Source organism: Balaenoptera musculus, chromosome 1 (genome assembly GCF_009873245.2).
Source record: "Balaenoptera musculus isolate JJ_BM4_2016_0621 chromosome 1, mBalMus1.pri.v3, whole genome shotgun sequence".
NCBI lineage: Eukaryota > Metazoa > Chordata > Mammalia > Artiodactyla > Balaenopteridae > Balaenoptera > Balaenoptera musculus.
In genome coordinates this window covers 76,475,381-76,488,801 of record NC_045785.1, presented here as the reverse complement: position 1 = coordinate 76,488,801, position 13,421 = coordinate 76,475,381, and the positions used below count along the sequence as shown (strand labels likewise).

Genomic DNA, 13,421 nt, shown 5'->3' with positions numbered 1-13,421 from the left:
TTAATAATGGTTTAAATTGATTTTTAACACTAATAATCACTTTTTTAAGAAAATTAAAATGACCTACATAAATATGGGCAGTTCCAACTACAGCAGATACATTCTTAGCAAACGTGATCAAACATTTCAATAAATTTCATGGGACGTGATTCACAAAAACAAAGTACACACCGCCAAACAGTTAATAACACTATCCAGTAGAGGTGTATAACCCAAACCTCCAGGTGAAGGTGGAAGTAGCAAATGGATTCATCTTCATTCATGGTTAGTTGAAAAAAAAAAGCTTTATCAAAAAGAGTATCAGAACTTTTTCTGAAATTGTATTTCAATATTTAGCCTTCAATTAGACCTGCTATGTGTTTATTTTAGGTGATGTGTAGGTTTTGTCCAGGCAGGAGGTTATAACTCCCACCAATATTTAACCAGGAAAAAAAAAAAAAAGGCTGAAACTTAAACTTCCTAGACCACTGACATATCAGCCAGAATCTACTTCCTTGACGTCACTGTCTGTATCCTAACTCAGTTCAATACAAATTATCTTATACACCCATCAGCAATCCAAGTTGTGGAGCTGAGAACTAAGGTGAAGACAGGGTCAAAGTTGTAGTTCAAGAATCTAACTGCCACACCTTGTACTCAGTTCGATTTAGGGTAAATCTTTTCATAGAAAAAGTTCTGTGCAAGGATGTAGAGGTCTCCATCTTTTTCTCGTACAGCATGGGCTCTGATGAATTGGAACTGCTCTAGGGCAAACTCATAGAATTCATTCTCCATTTTCCAAATGTCAGATTGCTGTAGTTTTGCAATGGTTTGTTTAGTAGGGAGTTTCTTCTCTGTGGTTTTCCTAAGATGAGATTTCTTTCCTACTTACAAAGGGAAAAGAGAAAAGGTAAATAAATTCTGAGAACACACAAAAGATCAATGCCTGTTTATTTGAAGAGACTTGAAGAGACGGTTTAAGTTAATATGACACATGGAAGAGCATAATTGTTTTTTTTGTTGTTGTTGTTGTTTTTAATAAATTTATTTATTTATTTAGGCTGTGTTGGGTCTTCGTTTCTGCGTGAGGGCTTTCTGTAGTTGCAGCGAGCGGGGTTCACTCTTCATCGCGGTGCGCGGGCCTCTCACTATCGCGGCCTCTGTTGTTGCGGAGCACAGGCTCCAGACGCGCAAGCTCAGTAATTGTGGCTCACGGGCCCAGTTGCTCTGCGGCATGTGGGATCTTCCCAAACCAGGACTCGAACCCGTGTACCCTGCATTGTAACCACTGCGCCACCAGGGAAGCTCTAATTGTTTTGTCTTAATATCATTCAGGCAAAAGCAGTGCCCTAATCATACTGGAACTGTGATTTATTCCTTTGTAATGCAAATCCTTACCCTTGTTAAAGACTTAATGAGATGTCAAATAATAAAAGTAAGAATCATGGACTTCCCTGGTGGCGCAGTGGTTGGGAATCCACCTGCCAATGGAGGGGACACGGGTTCGAGCCCTGGTCCGGGAAGATCCCACAGGCTGCAGAGCAACTAAGCCCATGCTCCACAGCTACTGAAGCCCGCGCACCTAGAGCCCGTGCTCCGCAACTAAGAGAAGCCACTGCAATGAGAAGCCCACGCACTGCAACGAAGAGCAGCCCCCGCTCGCCGCAACTAGAGAAAGCCCGCGCACAGCAACGAAGACCCAATGCAGCCAAAAATAAATAAAAAATAAATAAATTTATTTTAAAAAAAAGTAAGAATGGCCACTTGGTAAAGTGTAGGCTGTCACCTTACATGCTGTATTCTCAAATGCTTGGTGCTCTGACTAGTTTGTTTTTAAAGATATGATAAAATACCTATTTTCAAACTTAGTGCTGATTTCTCATAACCTATTCTCTATACCTATGTGTTAAAAGCTAGGGCACATGCATACTCCAGGAAAAGAGTTCCTCTGATTGTATCTTACCAAAGAACAGAAAAAAAAAAAAAAATCAGAATTAGATTGGACCAGCACGGTCACTTTCAGATATGTAATACTGTCACGGCTGCTGAAGCATTCTTTTAGGTGCGCTGTGACATAGCACAGGATCATTATCAACGTGACTCAGTCTCCCCATCCTACCCCTACCTAAATAGCACTAGACATGTCTAAAGGGTGGAATGTATGGCTGGCATTACTGAATATCACACATTTCTAAGGCTGGCCCTGTAGTTTGTATCTTTCCACTATACCTACAATGCCTTTTAATTATAATCTCGTGCATGTTTATTCATTAAAAAAATATTTAATGAATACCATCTGTGTGCCATGTACTGTTTTTGTATTGAAAATGGTGAGGAGAAACAGACAATGTACCTGCCTTTCTGGAGTTTTATTCAACAAACTTCAAATCACACATATTTTGCAAGTGGCAAACAAAGTTAAGGACAGCTTGAAAAAGAAACCCATCCTTATATACCTGTACGATAGAGATCTGTAGCACCCCTGAAGAACCGGGGCAAAGCTGCCTCCAATAACATGATAAAATCTTCAAGCTCTTCAGTAACTCCCACCAGAAAGTACTCATTAACTAGGTTATATTTGGCTTGATCCATAGCCCACCTGCTTCCTACATTCCTAAAACCAAAAAAAGGAATAAAAAAAACTGGTTGTGAAATGTGCTAAGTACTTTTGATGCCTTTGACACTGTATATTATGGAAAAAACAGATAAACCCATGTCCATCCAAAGCCTTAATGCCCTTTTATTAATGTCCTTTGGGAGGCACACCTGTTTCTAATTTCCTTTGCCTCTGTCCCCAGTTTCTGCTCAACTACACAGGGCTAACTCAGATTTTAGTAGAGGACACTTAATTTGAACAGTTAAGAAATGTGTATACATATCCTCCCATCTGATTTAGTATGAGTGCATTTAATTTTTGTTAACTACAGTTGTCCCTTGAACAACATGGGTTTGACCTGCACAAATATCTTTCAATAGTAGATACTACAGTACTACATGGACCATGGTTGGTTGAATCCGCAGATTGAAGGAACCGTGGATACAAAGGACCAACTATAAATTATACTGGGATTAACCCCCGCCTTGTTCCAGGGTCAACTGTACTCTAAACTTCGTTCATTTTAAGAGCTCTCTAGGAAGGTCTAAGCAATTTTGTGTAGCAATTATCTTCATTTAACTTATGAGTTTAGGTTTTTCTGATATTTCTTAAAAACAGAAATAGGATAAGAAATGGCTCTGCTAAGAATCTTTTATTTTTAGTTTTCACGTTTTTAGCTAATGGCTGTTTATAATAGAGATTTGGCCCTAAATAAACTATGCCTTTGGGTTCTTTTTTGCACTGACATTCCCTAACCCTAATGCCAAGCTCTGCCTTTAAGCAGTGTGATATTCAGCTGATGACTTCACCTTTCTGAGCTTGTTTTCTCAGCCATTAAAAAGCTGGCGTGGGCGGTGGGAAGCTGGGGAAGCAAACGAGTTGATTTCTCAGGTGCCTCCCAGTTCTGTGAATCGGGGAGGCATACTAAAGAAGTGTGATTAAAATCTCCTCAGTAATGCTCAATGGAGAGAAATACTCTCTACCGCTCTAAGGTAAGGGTGGCAACCTTTCCTCTAAAGAGCCAGAGAGTAAAGCCGGAGATGGGTCTGCAGGTCATATGGTCTTGGTCACTTGGTTACTTAACTCTGCTCTTGCAGTGTGAAAACAGCTACAGACAATAAGTAAATAAATAGATGTGGTTGTCTTCCAATAAAACTATTTATACAAACAGGTGATGGGCCAAATTTGGTGTGCGGGTTGTAATTTACTGATCCCTGTTGTAAGGAAATGATTAAAAATTGAGAAGACATTCTTTCTAAGCTTCCAATTCTTACGTTATTACAGTTGACCTTTGAACAACACGGGCGTTTAGGGGTGCCAACCAGACCCGATCCCCCATTCCCCACTTGAAAATCTGCATATAACTTTACAGTCAGCCCGCCATATCCCCAGCTCCACATCCGAGGATTCAGCCAACCACGGATCATGTAGTACTGTAATACATCTTTATTTTTAAAAATCTGCATTTAAGTGGACCCACGAAGTTCAAACCTGTCCTGTTCAAAGGGTCAACTGTATCATGCGTTGATATAATCTATTGAGTAGGACCTTAAGGTTCACAGTAATCTAATACTATATCTCAAATAATGATGGAAAGAACAGAAGGCGTTCCTTATATCGCTCATGGTTTTAAGGAAGATACTAACTTTGAATGTGTTCCTGTTTTTTTTTCTACTTTTCCTATTAAAATGATTGATTAGAACAAATACGTACCATTATTTTTTTAAACTGAAAACTCAGCACATTCTGAGGAAATAAACTCTATTAAAGATAAAATATCTTTATTTTACCTTGGCTTCTCTCAAAGTCAAATCAGTTTAACAGTAAATCCAGGTGAATAATTTACCCACTAAGCCTCTTCTTGATCTAAAATGGATGGCTCAAACAATAAGCTTAGGAGAAAATGAGGTTTATGAAAGGACCCCTGACCTCTAATTAAGACCACTGCTAGAACATAGCAAGACACCTAACACCAAAAACAAAAAAATTTAAAAACCAGCATCTGAGAAATCATTGCAAGCATGTTTTACATGAAGAATCTTTTTAATGCACTTAAAGGTAACTAAAAACTAGGTATTACTTAATTACATGTTATTTTTGGTCTGGTCTTTCACGAACTTCCTTACACCTAGCCCTTGACTAACACATTCACTCTTGTGAAATACAGATTATAGAGATAATAAATAGATTACTGATTGAAGTTAACTTTATCTCCCTACCAGCATTCCGAGCTGTGGCCGCAGAAGAATGGGATTTGAAGCCAGAGCTTCTCTGGAGCACAGTCTGAGCCGCCCTCAGCTACACATTCATCAAAGGTCTGGAAAAAAGACAAAGCAGCACATGTGAGCCATAAACTCGAGCCTCACCTACCAAATATCTTAATGTGGTTAAGTTATTAAATAAATGGCAGTGGATGGGACGGGTAGTGAATTAAAGTGATAGGCTACAAAAACATACTTGAGATACTGAGCAAAGTCAAACATGGGTTGTTCTCACATCTTTGTTTTTTATGCCAATGTTTATAAGAATTCTTTTATTATATGAATGGAACATCCCCCAGATAACAACTTATCCTTGAAATTAAGTACTGGTTTATGTTGAATTTGTGTATTTATATTTTCTATCCCCTTACCGAAGTAAATTAAATAAAAACAAGGTTAAAGATACTCTTTGTGAAACAATTATTTGAAAAGAATATAAAGTAGGACTACACTTAAGTCTTTCCCCCTTTTCTCATTAAAACAAACAAAAAAAATCATTGTACAAAGCAAAAGTGACCCTGGATACTTATGACTTGCATGCCCTCCTCTCCAAATGCATCTGACTAAATTAATTAAAAGGGAAAGAGACTCACAGGTTATGGATCTAAAATTAAATCAACTTCACTTTCTTTAGTACTTACTGTCTGTCACAGGCATTTTTACAGTAGGCGTTATCTATTTGAAATGATATTAAGATGCCAGAGAACAAACTTAAGAGCTCAGGCTGTTGGAGTAGACATCTATAAATACCACCTGTTATTTCTGAGAAGATGGCGTATGTAAAAGTAGAAGGAGAACGCATCCAGAGTCCAGACTCCTCAGTTTCTAGAACCAGGTGTGACCCTATCTTGAGTAAGTCTTTATGGCCTCCAAACCTCACTTTCTAATCTATAAAATTAGATAAATTCAAAGGTCCCTATCAACCAAAAATCTAGTAAGAATAGGACCCCAAACCCTTAGATCTGACTATGGCTAGGGGTATAGTGGAATAATTATTTTTATTCTGGCAACATTTAAGAGGCAACAGCAAACTGCAGCCCACAATTGATTTGCCCATTTCTTTTACAGGTGACCTTCACCATGATATAGGAAAAAGATTTATGACTTGGGTTTGAATCTTGAACCCAGAAAAACGTTAAGTTCTGTGTTAGTTTCCTCATCTGAAAAAGGAGGACATAATCTTACTTTGAGGAAGAAATAAAATCATGATTATAAAAGAATCTACCACAAAGAGTGGTTCACTGTAGGCACTCAATAAATGGGATGTGTCTACATTTGTCTTTCTCTCCCCACCTCTCCTCCCTAATAGTCAAATACAATGTTTTGTTGGTTTTTGTTCTCCTTGACCTCCACAGCATTGTCTGTTTCTTTGAACACTCCTCTTTTTTGTTGGTTTTTGTTGGTTCTCTGTACCTTTCTGAATGTACTATCACTATCTTCTTTTAAGGCATGTTTTGGTCCTTCTACCAAGTATGGAAACTCAGCTGTCTTCTCTTTACCCACTCCCTTCCTTAGCTTATTCACACTTCCTTGGCTTCATTTATAATTTTAGGCAAAAGACTTCCAAATCTGTACCCCCAGATCCATCACCTCTTACCTATCTTCTGATACCTAGTATGCATTTTCATTTGAATTTCCAGTATTACCTCATATTCAGTATTTCTGGCAACAGGATGACATTGCCCCTTGTAATTCAGACTCAAGATCTCAGAACATTTCTTTATTTTTCCTCTCCCTCATTTAACATCCTTGAGGTAATGTCTTTCTAATGCATCTTTTTTTTTTTTTTTTTCCAATCTTACTTCCATCAGGATCTTACCATGTCATGTCTCCATTCTTACAATCACTTCCTAATTGGGCTCCCTTCCCTCCCTTCCTTCAATCTGCTCTTAGACTACCAGATTAGTCTAAGTAGTCACTTCTAATCTAACATCCTCTACTCAGAAAACTTCAATAGCTTCCAATATCTTTTTAAAAAGAGAAATACAAACTCTTTATCCTGGCTTTAAAGAATGCTTCATAATCTGACCTCAGTGTGCAAGTCTAGCCTTATCTCCATGTATAACTTCCATCTTTACCAGATTAACCTGTTTTACAGTTTCTTAAGCATGTCATATGTACCTGCAAATCCATATATTTTGCTGACTACATTTTCTTCTTCTGAAAGTGCTTCCCTCCACCAATCTAGTTTACATGAAGACTATCTTTCCAATGACTACTCTGGCCTGAAGTCTCTCATTTATTTATTTATTTATTTATTTATAAAAATTAATTAATTAATTTATTTATTTTTGGCTGCGTTGGGTCTTCGTTTCGGCGTGAGGGCTTTCTCTAGTTGCGGCGAGCGAGGGCCACTCTTCATCGCGGTGCGCGGGCCTCTCACTATCGTGGCCTCTCTTGTTGCAGAGCACAGGCTCCAGACGCGCAGGCTCAGTAGTTGTGGCTCACGGGCCCAATTGCTCCGCGGCATGTGGGATCCTCCCAGACCAGGGCTCGAACCCGTGTCCCCTGCATTGGCAGGCGGATTCTCAACCACTGCACCACCAGGGAAGCCCCATTTTTTTTTAACTCATATAAATGAATTAAATACTGCCTTGCAATAGCCAGCTTTGAGGATCAAGGTATGTTATTTATATATACATCTTTATTTAAAGAACTTGCTTCATGTACTTTGGAAAAAAAATTGTATTATGTTCTCTCCTGAACTATAGAAAACACTTATTGGAGGGATCATGCAGTATGCATTTGTGTCCTCCACAACATACAATATATTGCTATACCAACTGATTGCACAATCATTGTGTCCTCCATAGCATACAATACATTGTTATACCAATTTTTTGCATAATCAATATTTGTAAATGGCTGGAAAGACTGCACTTTGGAGATTTTGCATGAGGATTAAAGGTACAATTCTAGTTGAGATGAAGACAGGGGCAGTAAAATTTTTTCATGAAGCATTTTGACAGTTCCTTAGAGTTCTCTCAAATTCTCTTAGGATTTCCCCCCCACCCCCCAATATATATATATACACACACACATCCATATCAATCTATTTTTTTAAGTGAAAACATCTCAGTTTACACTTAAGACTCAATTAACCCCATTTCAATGGCCATTACATTATGTCTGAAATTTACTAGATGGTCTGATTTAGATTTGCTGGTCTAAGTCACTTTCTAAAAAGTGGTTTTATTATGATTTATGCCACCTTGCAGCTCATAAAAAGAAAACAACCTATGTATCTATCTCTACCATATCTCAGGTTTCAATAAACCCAGTGGTGATATAACAGAAGGTTTCTGATTTCACGCCTAATCAATTTCAAACAAATCCTAAATCACAGTACAGTGCTTCTGAAGTTCAGAAGAGGTGCTCTGCTTCATTATACCTCCATCTGAATAGAGTATCAGATGAAAAAGAAATGAATTACTAAGGTGATTGTGAGTGAACTCATAAACTGTACCACCACTGTGTGTGTGTATGTGTGCGTGTAAGATTCAAAGACATTAAAAAGATTTTGCTTAAATGTATTGGGTTGGCCAAAAGGTTTGTTCGTTTTTTTCCATAAGATGGCTCTAGTAGCGCTTAGTTGTCTTTAACTTCATTCGAAACAATTTTGTTAAATTGTGACAGCTGTCATATCAGCGTGCATTTTTAAAAAACATCAAAGTTGGTGAATTTTTGTGTAGTCATTTTAATATTGAAGATGGAAGAAAAAAAAGCAACATTTTTGGCATATTATGCTTTATTATTTCAAGAAGGGTAAAAACGCAACTGAAACGCAAAAAAAGATTTGTGCAGTGTATGGAGAAGGTGCTGTGACTGATCGAATGTGTCCAAAGTGGTTTGCGAAGTTTCGTGCTGGAGATTTCTCGCTGGACAGTGCTCCACGGTCACGTAGACCAGTTGAAGTTGATAGTGATCAAATCGAGACATTAATTGAGAACAATCAAGGTTATACCACGCGGGAGATAGCCGACATACTCAAAATATCCAAATCAAGCGTTGAAAATCGTTTGCACCAGCTTGGTTATGTGAATCGCTTTGATGTCAGGGTTCCACATAAGTTAAGCAAAAAAAAAACCTTCTTGACTATATTTCCTCATGCTATTCTGTACTTAAATGTAATGAAAATGTTCTGTTTTTAAAACAAATTGTGATGGGCGATGAAAAGTGGATACTGTAAAGTAATATGGAACAGAAGAGATCGTGGGGCAAGTGAAATGAACCACCACCAACCTCACCAAAGGCCGGTCTTCATCCAAAGAAGTTGATGTTGTGTATATGATGGGATGGAAGGGAGTCCTCTATTATGAGCTCCTTTCAGAACACCAAACAGTTAATTCCAACAAGTACTGCTCCCAATTAGACCAACTGAAAGCAGCACTCGACGAAAAGCGTCTGGAATTAGTCAACAGAAAACACATAATCTTCCATGAGAATACCGCAAGGCCACATGTTTCTTTGATGACCAGGCAAAAAACTGTTACAGCTTGGCTGGGAAGTTCTGATTCATCCACTGTATTCACCACACATTGCACCTTTGGATTTCTATTTATTCCGGTCTTTACAAAATTCTCTTAATGCAAAAAATTTCAATTCCCTGGAAGACTGTAAAAGGCACCTAGAACGGTTCTTTGCTCAAAAAGATAAAAAGTTTTGGGAAGATGGAATTATGAAGTTGCCTGAAAAATGGCAGAAGGTAGTGGAACAAAATGGTGAATACGTTGTTCAATAAAGTTCTCAGAGAAAATGAAAAATGTGTCTTTTATTTTTACTTTAAAACCAAAGGAACTTTTTGGCCAACCCAAGAAGAAAATAGAACATTGAAAGAGGCTGCAGTATTAAAAGTTTCCATAGAGTCACTATATGGAAAAATTTGGAAATTTAAATATCCACTATTGGAATTAAAACTGATTAAGCATGCAGGATGGCTATTTTGACCCAAGTTCTCTAGTTAGCCAACTCCTTCTTCCTGTGTTCTAAAATACTAAAAGTATTTTAGTATTTCAAACAAAATCTGTAGATAATCTTCAAGTTTATTTTTGGCCAGTAGTTTAAAATCTGCTAGCCTACTCTGGCAGTATAAGAGTTACCACCAAAATCCATTCTTCCCTTCTTCCACAGTCATAGAGTTTAGCCTCTCTTGCAGGTAGGTATGGCCATATGACTAAGTTCTTGCCAGGAGACTGGGGGCAGAAATGATGTGAGCAAGTTCTGGGTCACTTGGTTAAAAGGAAATTGGTGGGCCTCTAACTTCCCTCCTTCCCATGAGCTGGAAGGCAGATGTCGTGGTGGCCCAAATTAAACCGAGCACATAAGGGCAAGCCCCTGAAGGGTAGCAGAGTAACAATATGGCAGGAACCCAGCTCCCTGAATGACTGTGCAGCAAAGCTGCTCTAAAATCCTGGGCCCCTCACCTTTATGCTTTTATGTATGACAGAAAAAATCTACCTAAACATTTTAATTTCTTTGTTTCAGAAGCATCTACCCTAATTCACCTACCAAACGTTTTACTAGATAATATAAAAGTGGAAAAATAGTTTGGGTTTTGCCTCCTTTATAGTTCCTTCTTATCATTTGGCAGAGGTGTTTCACTCCTATCAACTTAAAAGAAACAACCCAAAGACAGCCAATAGCAAGGAAGATGTAAAGAAAAAAAAAAAAAAACGAATAATCAAAAATTGGCGAACATACATGAGTGTGCTAGATCTTAATGTAAAACAGAAATTCTCCTTTTTCTTTCTTTTTTAAAAATTTTTTTCATACTTTATTTATTTTTTATTTTATTTATTTATTATTATTTTTGGCTGCGTTGGGTCTTTGTTGCTGCACGTGGGCTTTCTCTAGTTGCGGCAAGAGGGGGCTACTCTTCATTGCGGTGTGCGGGCTTCTCTCATCGCGGTGGCTTCTCTTGTTGCAGAGAACAGGCTCTAGGCACGAGGGCTTCAGTAGTTGTGGCACACGGGCTCAGTAGTTGTGGCACACGGGCTCAGTAATTGTGGCACATGGACTCAGTAGTTGTGGCTCACGGGCTCTAGAGCACAGGCTCAGTAGTTGTGGTGCACGGGCTTAGCTGCTTCGCAGCATGTGGGATCTTCCTGGACCAGGGCTCAAACCCATGTCCCCTGCATTGGCAGGCGGATTCTTAACCACTGCGCCACCAGGGAAGTCCCTCCTTTTTCCTTATAAATATGTGATGCATAAAGTAAACCAAGCATTTCCTAGTGAGTGAAATCAAGTTAACGAAACTCAGTACCATCTTGACCACATACAGCTCAATGAATCAATCCACTGGCGTCTTAATCAAGATGAACTTCTCCACTGACTCCAACAGTGACATCAGCCCTTGGGCTTCTCTACTCACAGCACAGAAGGCAACTGTCACTCAAATGCTGCCCACCAGAACTTTCCCACTTGTTTGTTAACTTCTATTCACCTCTCCTAAACATTCTGACCACATTTCAGAAATAGAATTTTCTATCAATAAATGTTTTTCTCTTATAAAATTTCTTCTTAAAATAAAAAGCAAAAACAAAACTCAGTTCAGTACACCAGAGAAACAAAAAATTATGATCAGCTTTTTCACTTAAACACCATCTATGCTTAGAAAGAGCAATTCTTTGTGAACTACATACAAATATTTTTAAAAGCAGGAAATATCAAAATATTCTTTAGACTATTTAGATTATTAGTTTAAATATTTAATTCCTAGAATTGTCGGTTAAAATAATTAAACAAAATTTGATGCTTGATAGTGATGGCAATTATATTTACATTCAAACCTTTTTCTACAAATGACCTTGCTTCATATTTTATACAGAAAACTGAAGCTGAGAGTGAGCTCCCTTGATTCCTGCTTAGATAAAAGCTTATCTGCATCTGCAGCCCCTACTGCCCTCATCTGTAAAAAAGTATTTCCTCCTATCTTTAAATACCCTTTCTCACTCCCTTCTGAGACCCTGCTTCACCAATTTTTCTCCAGTTTCTTCCATCATCACCCCTTGCTCTCTTCAGGTATACTAATATGCCCAAGTATCTGTCATCTTCAGTAAAACATTTCTCATGTTTTTTGCTCCCTTCAAAGCCAAACTTCTATCTCAAGAGTAGTCTTTCCTCTCAGTCTTAACTTCTCACGGTTACTCCTCAACCCTTTGGATTCCACATAAACACCTTCTCTGACCTCCCCATTGACAAGTCTAAGGGAAAGTTTTAAATTCTCAATTCACTAACCTCTTCGTGATTGAAATTATTTTTCCATGCATTTCAAGGACTCGCCAGGTTTGTCTTCTGATTCTCCAACCTCAGTCTTCTTGGTGTGCTTCCCTCCCTTTGCCTACGCCTTAAATGTTGTCATTCCCCAGAGCTACATATTTGCACCCCCTCTTCTTCTTCTTCCTTTTTCGTTTGGTCCTCTCTTCATACTCTATATGTTTCCCAAGTGCAATTTCATTCAATCCCTTGTTTCAACTCCCACCTAATGCTGATGACTCCCAAATCTATGATTAAGTTCAGATTTATTTCTTGAGACACAAATACATTTCTAGTGGATATTTCCATCTGCTTATACATGACTAAAAATAATGTCCAATTTGAACTCATCGTCTCTTTCTTCAACTTCATTACAACGGACTTTTCTTTCCATTTTCTCTCGTTTGGTGAAAGGAACCACATATATAGTAGTTCAATCAGAAGCCTGGGAAGATGACAGGTCAAGGCTGACTCTGGATTGTACCTTTTACTGAGATAGAGAAACTGGTCTACAACAAAAAGTTATCAAACCTTTAAATATGAACTGCAAAGATATTATATTGCTTTCCTGTGGTGCTTTTTACATATAAAACCCTTTCTAAGCAAACAGTAATAAGTTCTCAAATGCTTTTGTGTAAAATCCACGTTCCATAAGCAAACCACAGTCAGGGGATTATGAATTGCTAAGCACTACGGAAGCAGTATTTTGTAAGCCAGTAGTAGGATCAGGTAGTGGCTAAGTATGGAATTCTTCTAACCTCATTAATATCTTTTATAAACTAATACATATTTTTAGGTATAATATTCTGAATTCATTATAATTCCTACAGCTGTCAATAAGTCTAGTTAATTTAGAGTAAGAAATACGAAAAGCAAATTGGGGTAGGAATTGTGATCTCTGAGATCAATGAGTACTTCTTAAGCAAAAACTGATTCTCCTTTAGATTGTTATTTACAGCATGTAACTATACACTCTTTCCATAAGTATAACCCCCTTGGTGTTCTGCTAATAAAACAATAATTAATAAAAATGCTTAATAATCTATAGGATAGTACAAAACTGAAATATTCATAAGATAAATATTTACATATTTAGAAAATGTGAGTGATGAGAATTATAGGTGTAGTTATTTGGAAGCTGTAAGAAGGCCTATGCTGAAAGAAGGCCTGAGAGACAAACTATTCAAACTTGGGTATTTGGTTAATGTTTTCTTAAAATGAACAAAGTGGGCCTGACACTTGAAAGAAAACAACTGACAGTCTTAGTAGCCCAGCGGTTCTCAACTGGTGCTGTTTTGACCCCCAGGTGACATCTGGCAATGTTTGGAGAC

At 38.0% G+C, this 13,421-nt stretch overlaps 1 protein-coding gene across 2 annotated transcripts in view; it reads right to left on the bottom strand.

The window, feature by feature from the left end:
• Window positions 1-387: 387 nt before the first annotated feature.
• Window positions 388-13,421, bottom strand: part of HS2ST1 (heparan sulfate 2-O-sulfotransferase 1) — a 185,859-nt gene continuing 172,825 nt past the window's right edge. The window contains exons 5-7 of one of the 2 annotated variants that reach the window (XM_036828177.1): window positions 4,795-4,892; window positions 2,436-2,593; window positions 388-866 (exon numbers count right to left, since the gene is read on the bottom strand). In XM_036828177.1, the coding sequence (XP_036684072.1) occupies window positions 637-866; window positions 2,436-2,593; window positions 4,795-4,892 (486 nt within the window). In that variant the 3' untranslated portion in view covers window positions 388-636. The remainder of the gene's footprint in view (window positions 867-2,435; window positions 2,594-4,794; window positions 4,893-13,421) is intronic. The other variant, XM_036828184.1, reaches the window with a different exon arrangement.